General features: G+C 41.1%; 1 protein-coding gene and 1 long non-coding RNA gene across 6 annotated transcripts in view; one reads left to right on the forward strand and one right to left on the reverse strand.

Annotated features, from left to right (window-relative positions):
• VTCN1 (V-set domain containing T cell activation inhibitor 1) overlaps positions 1-18,161 on the forward strand; it is a 56,208-nt gene extending 38,047 nt beyond the window's left edge. For 2 of the 5 annotated variants that reach the window (XM_014740145.3, XM_070267146.1), the window contains exons 3-6: positions 6,841-7,188; positions 9,787-10,065; positions 14,945-15,114; positions 17,261-18,161. In XM_014740145.3, the coding sequence (XP_014595631.1) occupies positions 6,841-7,188; positions 9,787-10,065; positions 14,945-15,069 (752 nt within the window). In that variant the 3' untranslated portion in view covers positions 15,070-15,114; positions 17,261-18,161. Of the gene's footprint in view, positions 1-6,840; positions 7,189-9,786; positions 10,066-14,944 lie in introns of all 5 variants that reach the window. The other 3 variants (XM_070267142.1, XM_070267144.1, XM_070267143.1) reach the window with 2 other exon arrangements.
• LOC106783214 (uncharacterized) overlaps positions 12,714-22,116 on the reverse strand; it is a 31,653-nt gene continuing 22,250 nt past the window's right edge. The window contains exon 4 of the long non-coding RNA XR_001380861.3: positions 12,714-21,524. This is a non-coding gene — a long non-coding RNA (uncharacterized lncRNA). The remainder of the gene's footprint in view (positions 21,525-22,116) is intronic.

A 22,116-nucleotide genomic window follows, 5' to 3' on the forward strand; every position in this document is an offset into this window, starting at 1 on the left:
ACTTAACTTTCCACGAACAGTTTCCTCACTGGTAAAACAGTCAGAGTCATTGTGGGAATTACATGAGAAAGTGTTTGTAAAGTGCCTGACATACATGTGTAATAAATGGCTGCCACTGTTATTTATATTGATATCATCAGTGCTATTAATAATAACTTGCTAGTATTAGTGCAATTTACATAGCACCTCCTAAAACTCGCACAATTTCCTCACCACACCAGGGTAAGCCGCCTCTGAAGTTAGGGAGGACAGGCAGGAAGCTACCAGACATTGCCTCCTAATAATGCTCCATCTTCAGACACTGGATAAGCCAATCAGGCATGTGCTTATGGCACCCAAACGGGAGCATTGAACAAATGTTTGGAAAGAATCTGATATTTCTTTTAAAAATTATAGTCATCTGAGAAAATAAGCAGCTGTTGGCCTTTCTTACACTTGCTTTGATTTTTAAGTGTTTTTATTTTTACATGAGATGGGGATACGATTATGGTGGGCAGGCTCTCTACATATCTCAGTCTGGCCCTGGATATCAGCAAAACATGGTAGAAAGAGTGCGGGATTAGCACCCAACAAAATGGAAATTGATTCTGGCTCTAAGACTTGCTAGGTATGGGGCTTTAGGCAAGCCATTTAATCCCACGAAGCTTCTTTATCCTCATTCATAAAATGGGTATAACGGTAATTCTTACCTCTCATGGTTGTGATCAAGGTTAAAATGAGTCACTAGACATAAAGCACTTAAAGTGTTTCTTTCCTCCCGTGCTCTGAGCTGCAATCTTTCCAAATGATTCTGGTTAATAACGGTTATCAAGATCATTGATTTAAGGTTTAACATGTGGCAAGTCAGGTACTATATTAAATTCTTCACCTGTGTTGTAGCATTTAGTCCTTTCAGGGACCCTCTGAATTATTATTACTGCTATTATTATTATCTACTGTTATTAGCATCCCCATCTTACAGATGAAAAAATAATGCAATAAGGAAGTTAGAAAACTTGTCCAAGGTCACATATCCAGTGACTGCAGAGCTGGGACTTGAACCCAGACAGCCTGATGCCTGTGCCATGCTCTCAAACACCACGCTCTACTGCTGCTTCCCCACGTTGTTCCTTTATCTAGCCCAGCCCAGCATCTTTTCTAATTTCTTCTCACAGGAGCAACAGTTACAACAACCCTGCCCTCTTTTCTGGCAAGAGTGGTGCTCACAGGTGCCACCCCAGGCTCCACTGGTGCAGTGTAAGCCTATGTGTCTCCACCTTTGAGCCATGCGCTATCATGCCCATCTGGACAGCTGGATTCCAGCAGATACTGAGTGACCTTCTGCTGAAGGCTTCTAGCATGCTCTCTATGCTACTGAAATCTACAGAACTTGTCTTATGGAATTATTTCAAAGGAAAGTTCATTTGCCAGGTTTTATCTAGGGGTGTTGGTCATCCCAGAATCATAATTTCTGTAAAGAATCCTTGCCTTGTGTTACCTGTAATCCCACTTTCCAAGATATTCCTGCTCCTATGATGGAGAGCAATTGAATAATGCTTGCCCTGTGTGAAAACAGAATGGCTCAGATTTTAGCTTTCTCTCCTTCGACAGCTCCTCTTTCCCCAGGCAGAGAGAGCTGTGAGAGTAATTAGTTCACACGAGCTAGAGAATTCATTTTCAGTAAGCAGCTGGGTCTTCCAACTTTAAAGGGTTTGATGGAATCTTAGAAGCCAATGAAATCCTTAAACTTTGTGCCTATTTAAATTAACAGAATTCTCTATCAATACATAGCTTTCTCTAACCCATCTCCTAGAGCCCTTTTACCCTTTGGCTCAGGAAATCACACAAGAATCCCTGGTGGTTAAGAGGCCTGGAGAGTCATACCAGGCCAGACTGTGTTTCCTAGAACATAGCTCCTTGAGCCAATATTTGTCTGCAAGTTTGAATACAGATTTCTTTTTTGTGAGAAACAGTGTTTATACGCTGTTGCTTGCAAACTAAATTTCATTTTATCACTTTTAACCATCATTTATTCACCCAACAAATAAGGATTTATTGATTGCTTTCTGGGTGCAAAGCAATGATTAGATCCCCAGGGGTTTTTCAGTTCTCACTGGCCTTTATTCCTCCTCTTAATTTGATCTGGGGAGGGGATTTAATCAACATTATACTCATTCCATCTGTCACATCTTTAATGCAACCTCGAGTGGGCTAGAGCCTGCGGTGGGTCCCTGGGGCACTCCACAGCTGCCTACTTTTAGTCATTAACTTCTCTCAGAGATATTTCAGCAAATTCTCCACCTGTGGGCTCAAGGCCAACACATTAAAATTAATTTGGTAGCACAATTACTGAACTAAGACATGTCATTATCATTTCTTTCTCTCCATAAACTGTGCTAATCATGTATTTTTTCTGAAAAGTAATTTTTCAATTCAACTTTAATGGCACTTTATAAACTGCAATCAAATTTACCCTTGCTCTAACATAGCTACATTTGCTCCACAATTTTATTGAGAATCTTTGTGTGTTTTCATTGCCTTCTTTTTCACTGGCTCACATTTCTCCAAAATTTACACGTGGTAATGCTGCCAAATGTTCCCCACTCCTACAATCATTTTGGATAGAACTGCTATCTCAAACAGTGCCTTGATTTCTACTGATTTCCATTCATTCATTCATTTATTCATCTGCTCAACACATAGCATTTTCCTCTGTAGAAACATAGCACTAGGCACTCGTCTTAGTCTGCTCAGGCTGCCGTAACGAAATATCACAGACTCGGCAGCTTAAACAACAGAAATTTATTTCCTTACAGTTCTGGAGGCTGGGAAGTCCCCCCCAGCCTCCAGGTGGCCCCATCTCTAAGGCTTCTATCAGTGGCCCTCTGGCCTATTGAAACAGAGGCAATGGTCTCACCCTTTGAAACCAAGGAGGCAGCCCTGATGATCTCTGAACCACCTTTAGGGTTATTCTTCCCTTTTCTGGAAGAATAGCAAGTGTTCAAAGCTGAATAACTCTATGGTCCAGTCTTGTAGGATCTAAGAAGTCTGACAGCCTTCCTTCAATTTTATCTCGTTTTTTCTATCCCCTTTAGTTTTTCTGTCCCCAGAGTCAGTGTTTCTGCTGGTTTAGCCCCATCCCTGTTCCTGGCTTCTGCTGAGGTAGCTTATCAAGCTCGTAAAGTCCTGCACCTATGATCTCCTCATCAAATGGTTGTTCAGCCACACCCTTAGTGTTCCCTTCAGTACAGCTTTCTCATTTTTGCAATATAGATAGGCTGAGAATTCTCCAAACCTGTAAGTTATGGTTCTTTTTTGTTTAACAATTCCTTCTTCAATTCACCTCTCCTTTCTCATGTTTTACTATCGGCAGTCAGGAGTAACCAATCTGCTCGTTCAACACTTTGCTTAGAAATCTCCTCAGCTAAACATCCAACTTAATGACTCACAAGTTCAACCTTCCACAAAACACTAGAACACAGTTCAGCCAAGTTCTTTGGCACTTTATAACAAGGATTGCCTTTCCTCCCATTTTCAATAACATACTCCTCATTTCCATCTGAGATCTCATCAGAATTGCCCTTAACACACATATTTCTAACTCTTCCAGCCTCTACCCACTACCCAATTCCAAAGCTTCCTCCACTTGCTTAGGTATTTATTACAGCTGTACTCCACTTCTTGGTACCAAAATTTCTGTTAGTGAGGGTTTTCCAGAAAAACAGAACCAATAGAATGTGTGTGTATGCAGAGAGAGAGATTTAGAAAGAATTGGCTCACTTGATTATGGAGGCTGAGAAGTCCCAAAATCAGCAGTCAGCAAGATGAAGACCCAGATGGCTTAGCTCCAGTTTGAGTCCCAAGGCTGGAGAATAAGGAGAACCAGTGGTCTGGTACCAGTCTGAAAGCCAGCAGGTTCAAGACCCGAGAAGAGACAATATTTGAGTTCAAGTTGGAAGGCAGGAAAAGACTAATGTCTCAGCTCAGAGCAGTCAGGCAGCAGGAGTTCCCTCTTAGCCTTTTTTTGTTCCATTCAGGCCTTCAATTGATTGGCTGAGGCCCACTCACATTAGGGAGGGTGATCTGCTTTACTCTGTTTACTGATTTTTGAATACTAATCTCATCTAGAAACATCCTCACAGACACACCCAGAATGCTTGGCTGAATGTCTGGGCACCCTGTGGCCTGGTCAAGTTGACACACAAAATTAACCAACACAGCATTATAGGACTTAAGCAAATATGCTTAAGACAGTTTCTGCCCTAGGAAAGCTTACAAATTAGTGCCAGAGATAGACGAGAGACAAGGCAGAGGGAGACAGCTGCTATAATAGCTGTAATAAAGGCAAAGGAAAGTGTTAAGGGAGAGTAAAGAGAGAAGCTATTAATTTTGTCTTGGCAGATCAAAAGGGGGTTTTATGTGAGGGCTGCCATCTAAACAGCCTTGCATATAAGTAGAATTTGGATAACTGGTGATAAAAGAGAGGAGGGAACTATAAATTGTGGGTGCAAGATGAACAGGGGTGTGAAGATGCATAGTATGATTGTATAACCAGCTCTAGCCTGGAATGTCTTGGATATCGGTCTGTGCAGTAAAAATAATTGAAAAGCAAATTAAATCTTTAAAGCAGTGTTCAAGAAAATGCCAAGGCAGGGGATGCGGTTTGTTGCATTCATATTACATGGCAAAATTTTACACTATCCTCTTTCATAATTTCTCTCCCAAATCTCCCACAAGAATGGCCATGCATGGCAGCTGCTCCAAAGTCTCTCTCCTCCCCACTCCAAAACCTCCAAAACCCAGCCTCCCAACCCAGCCTACGCACAGGATTTTGTTTTCTCTGCCTCTTTTTTTTACCTATAATTTTTCCTCCATCAGTAGCTCTCTGTTCTTTCTAACATAAATCCATCTACCTTAGCTGCTCCAGTTTTGTCCCTCATCAATTACTTTCATCTACTTTATAAAGGCCTAGGAGCCAATTAGATAATTCCAACCCCTTATAGGCTGGAAGAAGTGAGACGCCAAGGATATCCTTATGTTCATAATGTTTACCTCTTATATTTGAAAAATAGCATGTATGCTTTGCTTATATATTTTTCTGTTGAAAGCAGAAAATCGACAAATCACTTGATATATATAGATAGTATAGACTATGAAAGGTTTGTGGGAAATAAGGCTGAACAGGTATCAATAAGAGCTGATATCCATGGACCATTTCTTAAGTGCCATGCAGTATTTAGCTTTGAAGGCCATGCTGGTTAGTCTCAACTTTACTCCACAGCCGTTGGGAGCGATGGAAGACTAGTAATTAGAAAACTGACATGTTTAGATTGTACTTTAAAGTCTACCTGTAAGATTAATACATGTGAAATAGATCGGATGGACGTAAGGATGAGAGGCAGGAATACCGACAGGGAAGCTGAGAAGTGCTCAGCACCCATCAAGTTGGACTTTTTTGGCTGTAAGAAACAGAGGTTTGTGCAGGCCACTTTAAAATACGGTGTTTGCTTAAAGGATATTCAGAGATCGGAACAGGAACTAGACCTGAGAACTCTTGGGGTCTAAAGCAGCCCTGGCGATAGAGCGCTCTTCTCATTTTTCTCTCTCATCGTCTCTCCTCCACACTTCTCTGCGTCGGCTCCACTCTCCTCTTCGGCTCAAAAAACCATCCTCACCTTATCCTTACATCCAAGCCACAGAAGGACCTTCTCAAGAAGATTCAGTTAATTAAATCAGCCCTACAGGTGTCCTCAGTCAGCGACCTCCAGTGCAGAAGGAACAGCTGGCCAATCCTTCACAGACTGAGTGGGCTGTCTGTTGGGCAGGTGGGGAAGAGGCAGTGGACATGGCTGGCACCATAATTAGTATTTCTACTGGTTGCATGCTTGGAGAGGAGGGAGTGGCTTCTATCTTGGGCCAAAAATCAATTTAATTAAGTACCATTCTTTGTTATGCCATAGCTAGCACTATAACGTTCACCAAGCCACTTATCTTCTCTACGCCTTGGTTTCCTCATCGTTCAAATGGAGATGAAAGTAAAAGTGACAGCACTTTAGAATTTAACATTCTTTAGAATTACTAGCCACATTTATTTAACATGAGCTTTCACTCTGTGCCATTTCTGGTTAACTAAGAATAACAATATATTATACAATGTGTAATAACAGTTTGTAAACCAAGTCTCCATCCATTTGATTTGATCTTCACAGGAACCCTTTAAGTTAGGTAAGACAGATATCATGACCTCCATTTTTCTGAGATCCAGAGAGGTTACATGACTATTAAGTGACAAAGCCAGGACTTGAATTCTCATCCTCATATCCAATATGTTCTCCTCTTGCTGCCCCTCAAGATTTGGGTTGCTTGGGGCTGGCCTGGTGGCATAGTGGTTAAGTTCACGTGCTCTGCTTCAGGGGCTCGCGGGTTCGGATTCCAGGTGCAGACCTAGCACTGCTTGTCAAGCCATGCTGTGGTGGCAACATCCCACATAAAACAAAGGAAGATTGACATGGATGTTAGCTCAGCAACAATCTTCCTCAAGCAAAAAGAGGAAGATTGGAAACAGATGTTAGCTCATGGCCAATCTTCCTCACAAAAAAAATAATAAAAATAAATAAATAAGACGATTTGGGTTGATTGGTTTCAAAAAGCTATCATGTATGGCAGATCTGCTGTAGATATTAAAACTATTGTCTTCCTGTTCTTTTTATTCTTCTTGTGTCTTCTTTTTTTATGCCTCTCCTATTCTTATATATTTCTAATTTATTACAGAAGTCTCTGTTTGGCTTCTAGTAATGGAGGGTTTGGTTGTCGAAGTTCCAGAGCTTCCCTTGGAGCTGACCCTTGCTTCCTGAATTGCAGGCAAACACTTTATCACAGTCACTACCCTCACCTCAGCTGGGAACATTGGAGAGGATGGAATCCTGAGCTGCACTTTTGAACCAGACATCAAACTTTCTGATATTGTGATACAGTGGCTGAAGGAAGGTGCTATGGGCTTGGTCCATGAGTTCAAAGAAGGCAAAGATGACCTGTCAGACCAAGATGAAATGTTCAGAGGCCGGACAGCAGTGTTTGCTGACCAGGTGATTGTCGGCAATGCCTCTTTGAGGCTAAAAAACGTGCAACTCACAGATGCTGGCACCTACAAATGCTACATCATCACTTCTAAAGGCAAGGGGAATGCTAACCTTGAGTATAAAACTGGAGGTGAGTTACTTTTGAAGGGAGGGAAGGAAAGTGCCAAAAGATATTTGAGGCTAAAGGCATGGATTGCTGATGAAACATCAGCTTATGCTCATGAGGGACCAGTATCACACAAAGGCCCTCCAAATTCTGCTAGCAGCCATCCTTGCTGTCCTAGACCCACACCAGCTCCGAAGGTAGCCCACCATGTATAATATTAGGTCTTCAAATCTTTTGTTCTGGACACTAGCCTCTTCTGAATTTTCAGGTATGTTCCTTGAAATATTTTGCCAAAATAAACATAGTCTCTTTTATGGTAGCCTCTGGTATTGCTAGTAAGAGAAACCTGTAATCTGTTCTGAGACTCTTCTATGCTAAGTAGGCCCGAGCCCAAGTCTGAAATCAGTACTTCCAGGAACTCATGACAACGGGACACATTTTAAGAGAAGTTCAAAGGGAATTTACCAAAACAATATTGTCCTATAAACTCACTAATTCTCCCCCAATGAAATTCACCCTTCCTTACCAACTCAATTTAACATGACAATAGAGTGACTTCGGAATTCAGGGGAAGAAAGATACCACATCCAAATACATAGGGAGGGGAAGGGATGGGAAAGACCCCGTGGAGAATTTGGCCGCCATTGAGAAGAGCTTGAAGGACAGGCAGAAAGTATCCTGAAGCCTCCCAGCCAAAGCTAGTCTGCACAGGCCTTTCTTGGACACCTCATAACATGTGTATGTAATGGTTTGAAGCTTAGATCTAGAGCGAGACTTGGGCAAGTAGATGGCCTGGGCAAGGCACCCTTGCTGAGTGTCAGTTTCTTCATCTTAAAATGGGAATTAATAGGGTCATGTCAAGGGGACACTGGAGCCCACTGAAAGGGATTCCAATAGCTGGAACAATTTGAATAAAAAAATAAACAATATAGTATTAAATTATAACTCTAAGTATAAAATAAATACACATGAGTCCATACTTACATAAATATAAGGGAGATGAAACAAATCTTTACAGATGTATTTAGGTCCTCCCCCTTCAAGAGGTAGAGGTTACTCCCCCATCACCACCACACTCAGGGTGTGTTAGACTTAGTGAGTCCAGCTTCCAAAGAAACCTGGCAAGCAGTGCCTCAGCCAGGTGATGGAAGTCATGCTGATAGCATGCACTCTCTGATGTGATGGGCTGTGCAGGGCACTTTACCTCCTATGGTCTTCATCCTCTCCAAAACCCATAATCTCAGTCTAATCGTGAGAAAAACATCAGACAAATTCCAACAGAGGGGCATCCTACAAAATACCTGACCATTACTCCTCAAAACCGTCAAGGTCATGAAAAACATGGAAAGATTGAGAAACCATCACAGAGCAGAGGAACCCAAGAAGATATAACAAATAAATGCAATGTAGTATTCTGGATGGGATCCTAGGACAGAAAAAGGACATTAGTGGAAAAATTGATGAAATACAAATAAAGTCTGTCTTTTAGTTAATAGTAACGTACCAATGACAGTTTTTCAATTTTGATAAATGCACCATGGTTATTTCGGACACTGACATTAGGGGAGACCGGGTAAGGAGTATACAAGAACACTCCATACCATCTCTGCAACTTTTCTGTAAATCTAAAATTATTCCAAAATTAAAAGCTTATTTTTAAAAATGGAGATAGCAACAGATATCCCTAGGACTACTGTGAGGATCAAATGAAATAATGTCTGGAATTTGGTACCTGGCAGAGGGTACACCTTCAATAGATGGTGGTTCATTGTGAGGTACACTCAGTTTCTCACGTCATCTCACCTCCTCTGCTAGACAACAGGCTCTTTAAGGGCAAGGCAAGGGCTTTCCTTTCACCACTCACTCAGCACCAGCATCGTCCCAGGAAAAGGAAGATGCTAAATAAATTAATCAATTGTATCTTACCATTTTGGCATAATAAGCATTTTATAGTCAAAATTCCGGGCCTTAACATTTTTCCACAAGTGACCCTCTACCTAGATAGAGAAGGAAGCTAGTCTTTCAAAATGCAGTGACCTCTCCAGTAAGAACTGTTTTAGGAGAAAACAAATGCCGGTCTCTATCCCTGAATACCAGGGCTGGACCGTCTCCACCCAAGCAAATTCCAAATCCCCATGATAACAAGGCCTGGGTATGGAATTTCTGTGGGTGACAGGTGAATGCCGTTTGTCTCTTCCTTCTCTGTTCCCCGCCCCCTGACTTTATCCTCCAGGCAGAAAAATACATAAAATCCAGGAGGCTTCACAGGTGCCTGGGAAAATGCTCAATTTCCCTAAGGGATAAACGTTTTTGTGATCACTGGAACTCCTCTTCCTTGGAGAAATTTATCTGTTTTAACAATTATACCTAGAACTTAAGTTCTTAGAGTTTGTGATATTGGTCAAAGGATTGTGATGTATAGCAATACTACGGCAAATCATTATTTGCATCTACATTACAATGGACCATACACGGACAGCCCACTGGACAAGTACTGAGTCAGTTCAATGGTGGAAATGACTGTTTTTAAGACCTAGCACTTCAAAGTTGCCTTATGTTGCCTTTATGTTGCCTTATCTGTCTGACCTTGACATCTGCCCCTTTTAACCTTCAACTCTGCAGCCTTCAGCATCCCAGAAGTGAATGTGGAATATAATGCCAGCTCAGAGAGCTTACGATGTGAGGCTCCCCGATGGTTCCCCCAGCCTACAGTCGTCTGGGCGTCCCAGGTTGACCAGGGAGCCAACTTCTCAAAAGTCTCCAACACCAGCTTTGAGCTGAACTCTGAGAATGTGACCATGAAGGTTGTGTCTGTACTCTACAATGTCACAATCAACAACACATACTCCTGTATGATTGAGAACAACATTGCCAAAGCCACGGGGGATATCAAAGTGACAGGTGAGTTCCTCCACCTTTTTTGTATGGATTTATTGGGGGGAGAATCAAATCTAAATTAAAATCTAATTTCTTTAACAGATATATTATGTACCAGGGTACAGAAAGCTCTAGAGTCCTTGAGACCTTGATGACAATTCCAGCTGGGACTATAGTACGTAAGAAGAAGACTAACACAAAACAATGTTTTTGGCATATAGGTCAAAGACGGCAATCAGGCTTCATTTTGTATGCCTTCTCATTGATAGGCAGTGGTTGCCTGGAAAGCAGTGCTTACGATTCTGAGCCTTACTCAGGAGGACTGCTTTGGTGGAGCAGTGGGGAAGCCACAATTATTTGACATCTTTGATATATTCAGGTCATGATCTAAATCTCAAGCCCTCCAAAACTGGTTTGGTTCTAGCCTGCCTTTGAGAAGTTTTTCAATCTGAAGACTAAAGGTCTTACGAGTCTGATTTAGTCTTATTCAAGCCTTCTGGGACTGGCTCAAGATCCCACTAATACTGGCCCATGATCAATCTGAAAGCTCTAGATTGAACTGGCACCCTAGTCTCCCTGCAGTGCTTTAGTGGATACACAACCTATGGTTGAGCTAGTGTTAAGAAAATGCACAGACTGAATTATGACTTTTAAGACCATACCTCCCAGGGCTAAACTGAATTCAAACTGTAGAGAAAGGAGTATGTCAGGAAAACTGCTGTCTTAAATAAAGTCTAGTGCCAAGCAGAAGACCTTGTGTATTGTAAGTACACTATAAATGTTTGCTGAATTTAACTCAATAAATCATATTTTCATCAGCTTATTTTTTTATTTAAAGTTATATATATTAAAAGTCAATGGGGGGCTGGCCCTGTGGCCGAGTGGTTAAGTTCGCGCACTCTGCTGCAGGCGGCCCAGTGTTTCGTTGGTTCAAATCCTGGGCGCGGACATGGCACTGCTCATCAAACCACGCTGAGGCGGCGTCCCACATGCCACAACGAGAAGGACCCACAACAAAGAATATACAACTATGTACCAGGGGGCTTTGGGGAGAAAAAGGAAAAAATAAAATCTTTAAAAAAAAAAAAGTCAATGGCACAGGAGAAAATATTTGCAAATCATTTATCTGATAAGAGGTTTATATTCAGAGTACATAAAGAACTCCTACAACTCAACAACAAAATAATCAAATAACCCAGTTAAAATATGGGCAAATGCATTGAATAGACATTTCCCCAAAGAAGATATACAAACAGCCAACAAGCATATGAAAAGATGCTCAACATCACTAATCATCAGAGAAATGCAAATCAAATACACATCAAATACACAATATCACCTCACACCCATTAGGATGGCTATGATCAAAAATAAATAAATAAAGTGTTGGTGAGGATGTGGAGAAACTGAAACCCTTGTGCACGTTGGTGAATTGTAAAATGATGCAACTGCTATGGAAAAACAGTATAGAAGTTCCTCAAAAAATTACAAATAGAACAACCATATGATCCAGCAATTCTGTGTCTGTGTACATACCCCAAAGAATTGAAAGCAGTGTCTCAAATTGATATATACACACCATGTTCACAGCAACATTATTCACAATAGCCAAAAGGTGGAAGCAACCCAAAATGTCTATGAATAGATGAATGGATAAACAAAATGCAGTATATATATACAGTGGAATATTATTGAGCCTTAAAAAGGAAGGAAATCTTTTTACATGGATGAATTTTCAGGATATTATGCTAAGTGACATGTTAGTCAGAGAAAGACAAATACTATATGATTCCAGTTATGTGAGGTATCTAAAGTAGTCAAGTTCATAGAAACAGAAAGTAGAATGCTGGTTACCAGCAGCTAGTGGGGAGGGAGAAGGAAGGGGAGTTATTGTCTAATGAGTATAGAGTTTCAGATTTGCAAGATGGGAAAGTTTTGGAGCTCTGTTTCACAACAATGTGGATATACTTAACACTACTGAACTAGACACTTAAAAACGATTAAGATGATAAATTTTATGGTATTTTTTTACCACAATAAAAAAAAGTTATCTAATAAAAAAAATTATACATATATAAAGAGAGAGTTCTTCCGCCATCCTGAGGAACAAACGGTGACTGTACTGGTTAGAATAATCTTAGTTACCTGCAACAGAAAACCAACTCAAGTAAGCCTGAGCAAAAAGGGGAATTTATTAAAAGGGTACTAGGATGTCTTGTGGAAACAAGGACAGAAAGTGCAATTTGGATTCACGAACAGCTGAAACCAGGAACTTAAATTCCATTGGTATTCTCTGTCTCTCATTTCTTCTTTATTCTCTCTTTACTCTCTAATTTACTCTCTGTTGTTTCAGTCTACAGGGCAGGATGTGGTTACCAACAACTCCTAGCTTTAAAAGTCTCTTTCACTCAAGGGAGTAACCAGACTGAACCTCAATCCCTCACTCCTTTCGTACATTCGCAGGCATGCTCAAGTTGGGTCAGTTGCCCACACCTAGACTAATGAGGTGGTACCTGATGGAAGGTTTTCTCGGAAGAGAAAGGGGGAAGGAAGCATTGGCATTTAAAACAATAGGTGTTAACAACAGTATCTCAGTTCAGATCTCAATAAAAAGCTCCCAGTATAAATAATGCCTTCTAATAGAAGGCGCAATAACTGAACAAACCACAGAATTTGAGTACATCTTTTATTCATTGAGCAGATTCTTTTTCCATACATGCTTATTGGATACATGAGAACAAGTGTTCCATTTATCAGTACTAGGACTAAATACAACTTTTGGCAGCAAGACATAGCTCAAAATTTATAAAATAACATAATTCCTTCTTGCCATACACAGATAGGTAGGTACTCAATACACATTTTAAAACAATTTTATGAGGCCATGTGGTTTATATCCTGTGTTCTATGACAATACTGCTAATTTAGGTCATTCATTCAACAAGTATCTATTATGTGCCAAACAGGTACAAAGCAAATTTTAAGTCCCATGAAATGCTGAGATGAATAGCACAATTGTCATAAGAGAAGTTAATCACAGTGTAGATATGGTGCCTAGGGGAACAGTTGTTAATTATGACTGCAGTGACTCAGTAGATGAGGCAGAGTTCAAGCTGGGTTTTGAAGGAGAAGAATAGTTTTGATAGAATAGGAAGGTATGAAGTCAGGAACCCATGTCAATGGTCCAGTGGAGAAATTATGAAGGCCTTAACTGGGGCAATGGCAATGGGAAGGAAAGGGGAAAGAATCAGAAGTTAATGAAGACAATAATTTACAGGACTTGGTGACACAAACGTGAAGGACAAGAGAAAGAACAAGTCAAAATGGGTCTGATATGTCTACCCAGGTTGTTTAGGAGGTTAGTAATGCTATCAACAAAAAAACGAAATCATAGGAGAAGCAACATGTTTGGAAAGAAGATGAGAGTTTTAGAGATGCTGAGTTGAAAGTGTCCACTGTGTACCTAGGAAGAGATGTCCAATGCTTAGCACATTGCCCAGCATACAATAAGTTTTGGGGAGAATGCTTCATCTCTACTCCACATATTTCCTTCCACAAGGAAGCCCCACCAGTGCAACCATTCTAGCCTCTTGCTTCTCCCCTCTTTCACTCCTCCCCAGAAAAGGAGGGTTGATTCATCTGATTGATGAGTTTATTAGGAGAAGCTGAACATAAGTAGCTCAGCTCCTTCTTTTTCCTTTTCTCTCTAGCTAACCCTCAGGAAGCATACATTCTACTCTGCCCCTCAGAGCCATCAGTTTTCCAGGGATAAAATCTTGCCCTTGCAGGAGGAAGCCTGCCCCAGTCTGGTGCTGCCTGTCAAAGTCTGGGCTGCAGCCCACTTGCCTGCAGACAAAGTTTCATCCTTTATTATCAGATTTATCAGTAATGAAGGTGATATTTTGGTCTTCCAGTTGCCTCACTCTTTTTGTCTTACTCTTTAATTGGCTGAGAACCCAGCTGAGGAACAAGGTGTTATTTATTGGAGTCCTTTGAACCCCAACGGTAGGTGCTCAAAAATATGTATTGAATAATTATGTTTTTAACTGACATACACAGTAGCAACTGTAAATCCAGATGTGGAACTCAGGACAGAGTTCAGGCTAAGGAGGTGGCGTTGGAAATGATCAGGTTAATGGAAGTAATGCTTATTAGGCTTGAGTGAGGTTACTGTTGTTTTTATAGCTAATACTTATTGAGTGCTTACTATTGTGCCAGGCACCGTTCTAAGCGCTTTACATGTATTGACTCATTAATCCTCATAAGAACCCTATGATGTAGATCATCATTATTTTAGCTCTGTTTCATAAAGGAAGAAACTGAGGCATGTATAGATCCAGCAACTTGCCTAAAGTCACACAACTAGTAAGTGTCAGAGCTGAAATGAATTGAGACTGGATTGCCTAGGGAGAAAACAGAGTAAAAGAAGAGTAATTTCACTCCCTCACTTCTACCTTTCTCTACTTCAAAATGAGAACAATGCTTTCTCATCACTTTGTAGTGGTGTGATGAAAATGAATGACACAGAACATATAAAGGTCATTGCCTGGGGGTAAAAATGTGTCTGAAACCAAGGAGTGGCCGTGACTGTTGGTTTAGCCTATTCTTTATTTGGTAAGCAATAACAATCTCTTTATTGGTGTGGTTTTTCATCTGGCTGAGTGCTCACTGGAGTGGAAGTTCCACAGAATAGAACTTTCTTTGAAGGAAGGGACAGCTCTGCTTTTAAGCCAGTGACAATAAGGTAGAGAATGGGGTACAATATTGCCCCCAAATTGGGGTACAAGTTGCATTAGGAACAACTTGCTCTGTATTTCAGCTACTTTTGTTTGCTAACCAGCCATATAAAGATGACATCCAGCTTTTCCTCTATGACCCTGAACTTCTTTGTCGCCCCTTACAGACTCTGAGATTAAAAGGCGGAGTCACCTACAGCTGCTGACCTCAAAGGCCTCCCTGGGTGTCTCTTCCTTCTTTGCCATCACCTGGGCACTCCTGCCTCTCTCCCCTCACCTGATGCTAAAATAATAAGCCTTGGCCATACAGAAACATGCAAAGTCACCGGTACAACAGGTGAGATGAGTCACAAATGGTGTGGGGGAGTCCATTCTGTGTGTGCTGGTGTTCCTAACAAGAGTCAAGCAGCCTCTAGCATCAGCCTCAGAGAGAAACACTTATTAACGCCAGGGCAGTTGGCACTATTTCCACTGGCATTGTGAAAGGTAAGCATTTGTTAACAAAGCCTACAGACCTCCTTGACAGACTTACAGGAAAAACAACTCTATGCAATTTAAATATTTGTGTAAATGCAAACACCTTTCCATTGACTGAGTCATCCATGAAGGCAAAAATATCTTATTGAAGAGAAATTGCTGCTTAGCCCTCTCCAGTTACTCTGGATTTCACTGCTATTTGTGAAGTATCTACCACATCAAGACTCAGTGACATCACCACCATGCCTCCAAGCTCACAACCTTAGAGCTATTTTTGTCCCCTCAGTCCTTCACGTCATTTTGTTACCAAGCCCTCCAGCACCTTCCTGTGTTGCCTCAGATTGACCCTAATCCAGCCTTCATCATCTCACACCCAGACTAGTTCTAAAACCTTGTGCTTGCTCCTTCCTCTCCCCGCTTCAGGCGACGGGAAACAAGGTGCCAGAATAAAATGACTCAAACACTATTTTCACCACAGCATCCCTTTGCTCTGGAACCTAAAGTGACTCTCTGGACACTACCGTATCAGAGGTAAAATCCTCTGCTGTGCAGTCACAGCTCTCTAACAGTTTCTCTCCCTGAGCTTCCTTCTTCCCTCAGCTGCCTACTACTGTTCTCTGGCCTTGCTCCCTCTCTCACTGCCCCTTCCTGGAAATCTCCTCTACCCCATGGCAATTCAGATTCACACTTCCTTCACCCATTTCAATAAAGTGCTTCCTAGCCTACACCCCCTTTCCTGATGGTCCTTTCATTTCACATCCCCTTGGCATGCATGTATAATTTATGATATCTTATATTCTCTAAGGCACATATATTCCATTCCTAGATTGTTCAGTCCTCAAGGGCAGGCAAAGATCTGTTGATCTGCTTTTCATTCTTTCTCCTGTTCTCCAAACACTCACTACTGTGCAGCGCACAAATAGGTTTTCTACTAAGGAAACCTGCCAGTTCCCATCATTTCCAACCTCAATGGTTGTCACTGGAGGAAACTGAGGAAATTATCCCTTGAGCATCTCTCAGTTCCTGTTTGCTCTGAGAGTCTACAGCCACACCACTCTGAACGTGCTGATCTCATCTGTTTGCTCTGAGAATGATCTCTTCCTTTAGGGACAGACTCAAACCATCTCCTTTCCCCCAAAAACCCATGGTACCATGTGGCCTTGATAGAGTGTCATGAAAATACAGGCAAACAAGTCCATTTCTGAACAAGAGATACACTCATGCAGTGGCAGGGGGCTTCCAGTTCTCAACAAATGTTTGCTGAATGGTTGTAATGGTATCTTATTGCTGTTATTTTCAGAATCCCAGGGATCTAAAGAACTATTTCACCACAAGATATGACCTAGTTTTATATTTCTGGGGGGGAATGAATTCATGTCTAGAAGTCTTGAGTGAACAAGTAAGATCAAGAAGCAAAAAGAAGCCAAAAGCAACCCACAGAAGACTCCAATATGAGCAAGATAAATACACCTTCAAAGACATATATTAAAAGTTGAGAAAAGAATTCATCTGAACCAGAGAAGTGTGTTGAGACTGCTAAGTAAAAGGCATGTGGAGACACGTGCACCCCCATTTCTCAGGGACCTCCCTTACCCATCCCCATGCAGGGAGTGAGAGGATGGGATACCGCGTCTCCCTTGACTCTGAATCTTTAGTTATATTGCTATAATGCTGCTCTGAGGAAGTTCCTAGTAAGTTCCGATTGCAATATAACCATGTTTTATAATTCACAGATTAAACTGTAGTGGATACAGTAAGAAGCTGCTAATCAGTTGCCACTTCACAATTCAGAGGTGGCTGCATTTTAGTGATGGGTCAAATGATTCACTTTTCATTATGATTATGATGCTTCCAACAGTGGCCTGGCATCTCCTACCACCTGACAAATGCTAAAGAAATGTGGAAAATGATTATAATTTTAATGTAAAAAATGTAGTTAAGTGACACTGTTTATCTAAATTATCTGAGCACTTCCTTTTTAAAACAATGCCATTTTTATCTCTCAGACGATGTTCATCCTTGAATGGTCTAGGAAAGGACCTCTCATCTTGACTGTATGTGGCATTATGTCATCACAAGGTTTGAGGCTTCTATTTTCTATCCTGCATGGACAGTGATGACCTCAGCTTTCAACAGCATCTAGAGCAGTGGGACTCAACCGGAGTGATTTTGCACACCCTCCAGGGGACATCTGGAAATGCTTGGAGACAATTTTAGTTGTCACACCTTGAGGGGAGTGGTGCTACTGGCGTCTAGTGGATAGAACCCAGGGATGCTGCTCAACATCCTATAATATACAGGACATCCACTACAACAAAGAATTATCCAGCCCCAAATGTCAATTGTGCTGAGATTAACAAACACTGATGTAGAGGAGAAAAAGAACTAAAAGGAGGAGAGCAAACAAACTTGTTTGCTTCCTAAAAATAGCCATTAGACTGTCTCTGGCTGCTGCCTCAGCACAGAGAGCCAGAACCCTTTCGGGCAACCAGGAATTCCTGATGGGATTATCAGCTGGTTGAGCTTCTAAGTTTCTTTCCCTGCATTCTACTCTACAAATCAAGTTCCATGAGAGAGCCGCCTGAGATCCATCTCAAGTTCTCTCTGAATTTTGATCTCAGGACCCTGCCTAGTCAAAATTCAAATTAAGGCAACAAAAACATGAACCTTCCTTGAAAACAAAGAGACTTCTGAAAGCAGGGGCAAGGAAGCTTTAAAACAAGGCCCTGAGGAATGAAGCTTTGATAGAAAAAATACTGTTTCCAGCCTCCTTTCCACACTTTTCACGGTTGACCACTGCCTCCCTGTCACTTTGGACCTACCATGACTATATTACATTTTGTTATAGAAAGCTTGATTTTAGAGTTCTGACAGTTCAAGAGAATGATTAAATACATATTTCCTATACTGTTGTGTGCCTGATTTGTCAAAGAAAGTGAGTATAAGGCAAGATGAATAAAAAGCCATAGATGAAGTTCTAAAGATTAGTACCTAGCACATAATAGGCCCTCAATAAATGTTTGTTGAATGAATGGATAAATGAATGGAAGTGAATGATGGGAGCCGGTGAGCATGGGCCCAGTGGCTGGGTCTAGTTTCTTAAGTAAACTCCACTAGGCTTTACCAGCCTTGCATGTCTCCATCTGGAAAAATAAGTGGTGACAGTGAGCTTGAGGCAGATAAATGTGGGACCATACGTATAAGTGGACAAACTCATTGCTCTAGTGTCAAAAAAATCTGACTTTTATTACTCAGGAATTATCAAATTCTCAAATCTTAGAGGTGGAAGAACCTCAAAATCATCTTTCCTAGTCCTTTCACTTTTCAGATGAAGACGCAGAGGCTCAGGGTGAAGTGTGGGTAATCGGCTATCCCCAGGTTATACAACTCGCCAAAAACCACACTGGTACTTGGCACAGGGATAAAATCTATAGAAAACTTAATTGCCAATGGGCAAATTCCCAGGGGTTCTCGGCTGCATTCCCAGCTTGGTCCCAATAGGCCTTTTACAAGAAGAGAACAATGATGAACAAAACTGAGAAAGCAAACTGTGAAAGCATAAACACTCCCAACCCAGATTAATTCTTTGGCCTTGTCCATGAGCGCACAGCAGACGCATTAGACAACAGATGCATCATATCAGCTGAAGTGCAAGGACCAGAATATAATGTACGCTACAAACATTTGGGAAGCTCAAATCTAGATGTCAAAGGCTAAAACATTTCAGAAGTATTAAATATCTGAGGAAACGCACAAATCAAACTTCAAGGTAAAGTGTTGGCTACCAGCTCTACCCAGGTTGTATGAAGATTTGTTTTAAGTGCACAGTGACCTCAATCTGTGCATTGTTAATTGGGAAATGGGGCGTGTACGGGGTCATTATTGCATAATAAGGCTTCTGCCTGAGGGTATATGTGGTGTGCTTTGGTTCTACTGAAACTTGTAATTCTCAATCTCCCTCCAGCCGGTGAAGTCTCCACATGTTCAACTGGCTGCTCTAATTCAGACTGTCTTACTATGTGCCTGAGCTCCTTGCTTCTTCTAACCTTGTCTTATATCCTCTTTCTCATCCATCATCTCCATGAGTTTCAGTATGGGAGCCATGAGTGAAAATTAACAGTCACATAAAACAGAACCTGGGCTATGCTCTCTCTTGCCTTTCTTTAAATTCTACCTACCCTGAAGCAAAAATTCTTCTTTCCCCAGGAAGCCGTCTCTGAGTGGTCTTATGCACCAGGATTTTATTCTCTTATCTTGTCTATATATGCAGTTTAGCACAAAATCACACGCAGTCTTGTCTATTGCTCTTCATTAGTGTGTACCCAGACTCCCTTGAAGATGATGACAAAATAAGGACGGGGCCCAGGCAGCCCTTGGAAGTTTATTTTTATAAAAGAGGGTCAAGCAGATACTCCCAAGAGGGTTTGTTTACTGATGGTGTCTGCTGGGCCAAAGCAGTTAAGTCAGAGCCTGGAAGGGAGGTCTGTAGTTACAACTACAGGAGCCTCTGTGTCTATTTGAAAGGCATGGCTCTCCCAGGTAATGATACGCCTGTCTTTTCTCAAAGTCATAACTTGACCTTCAGCTCTGTCTTATCTCCAGTTCAAATCTCTCTGCCTGGCTTAAGAAGTATCCTTAGTAATTTCAATTTTGAGGTCCCTTACCCAAAACTTTAAATACTTCCAAAAAGAACTTTATGGATAACTTGGTCCTACGGCCCTTCTTTAGAACAAGTCAAAAGTGATGCTAAGTTAATCTAGCCTGTGAGCGGGTCATAGTAGACCGAGACAATTTCCTTTCTCTTTGCCTTCCATATTTGCAGTTACCAAATTTTATTTGCAACCATTCACGTATCATTATAGGCAGAACTATTTACATTTTGACAAATAAAATTCCAAGACCTTAAGGAACTTAATATGACTTTGATGAGTCGGCTCAGGTAGCCATATATGACTCAAGCACTGGGTCCAGGTCTCCTATCCAGGGTAGGTGAGACAGGAAGTGTGACAGAGGCACAGCATAAAGAGAACAGTTTCTATTGCGAGGCAGTAGGTACTCCAGAAGAAGCCAAGTCACAGACTACCAAATGAGGATCTATGAGAAAAACAATTGTCTTCAGTTCCTCTCACCGTCCCTTTTTTCCATTTTCTCCCATATGGCCCAACTGACCCTCCAGTAGGCCCTGAGTACCCTCAGTCTTTCCACCATTCTTTCCATTAATACTTCACCCCAAGAAAAAAATGCCCCCTGGCATCTAGCTACACATGAGAAGGTAATTTATCAACTATCTTTTTCATTAGCTTAATGTATCGCCCTCCTATGGAGGCAAATCCTTACTTCACTGAAATCAAGCTGAATGAAAAATACCAAACAAAAATATGAAACTAGCGAGAGATACTTAGGGTACCAAAGTGTAGACCAGTGATTCTCAGTGAGGGAGTAGAGAGGTGCAGGTGCTTTTTAACAACATAGACATCACCACCTCCACCCCCATTGCTGGAGTTAAGAACCACTGTGTAACATGAAACATAGATGAAGAGAAAATGTTACCTTTATAAACAAGTAACTATCGTGGAAGTTTGAGGTCCACTGATGCAAATAACCATATTTAGAGAAGGAAAGGAAATCAAGTGCTTCCCATGTGTCAAATGTCATACTAGGGATTTGTCTCACTCAATCCTTATCCCATAAGTGGGTATCACCTTGACCAGAGCACCACTGCTGAGGTGGTGAAAACAGAGGAGAAAACAGGTCCTGAGGTTAAGTAACTTACCTAAGATCACATAGCCAATAGGTTGAACCAGAATTCAAACTCAAATCTATCATCATAACCCATACTATTTCTGAAAGAGCACGGTTGTGTGTAAAAGTCCTATAAAAAATTTAAAACGTTACATAAACATTGGCTATCGTGTTATTATATGTATTAAAACATGAACATTCTTTGGCGACTTTCAACTTGGTTGCTCATGAACTTCAGCCATCTGAGGATGGCCCCTCTCCTTGGAGGAGACTGCATGGCTTCCCCACTTGCACATCTTCCGCCAGAGCCCTCCCCTGACTCACAAAGGGGCTGGCAGTGAAACTGCAAGCCTCCTCCTCACTCCCTCTAAGGCACCACCTTGTTGTGTTCCCAATAAGTTCCTTGGGGACTATCTCCAAGACTTTAGAAGATGGTTGTAATCTGCTGAGGTGAAGCCTTTACCAGATGATCCAAAATGTCTCCTGAGGCCAGCTTATGCATTCCTTGTTATTTGTCCTCAAGTATACCTGGAAAGAACAGATTTAATTACTATAAATTCTTCCTTGAATCCACTAATGCTGAGCACTGGATCACAGATGGTCCTCTCCACTCTGCCATGACCAACCACACTGCTCTTACCAAATCTATCAGTTTTTTCCATTTTTGTTCCTTCTTTTAGTACTTATGTTTAGAAATGCCTTCTTCCCCCCTAGATTATATAAAAATATTCAAGTTTATATTTTAATACTTCCGTGTTTCTTTTTTAACATTTAAATCTTTACTCCATCTGAAATTAATTTTTGGTATAATCTGTGAGGTAAGGTAAGGTAATCTATTGTCTTTTCAAGTGATTCTCCAATACTATTTATTAATTAACTCATCCTTACCCCCAATGACTTCTTAAAATATTTTATTATATTGTATTTTCTTATATATACTTGTGTCTGTTTCTAAACTTGATAATCTCTGAGATCCACAATTTTAACTAGTATATATAGGAAAGGAAAAAGATAGTTATATGCAAATATATTTACCCAGCTATTTCCTAGAGAAGGGTAAGAAGGAGACCAAAATAGAAGAAAAAATTAGAAGTGAACAGTGAATGATCAGAAGGGACTT

The sequence above is a fragment of the Equus caballus genome, chromosome 5 (assembly GCF_041296265.1).
Source record: "Equus caballus isolate H_3958 breed thoroughbred chromosome 5, TB-T2T, whole genome shotgun sequence".
Taxonomy (NCBI): Eukaryota; Metazoa; Chordata; class Mammalia; order Perissodactyla; family Equidae; genus Equus; species Equus caballus.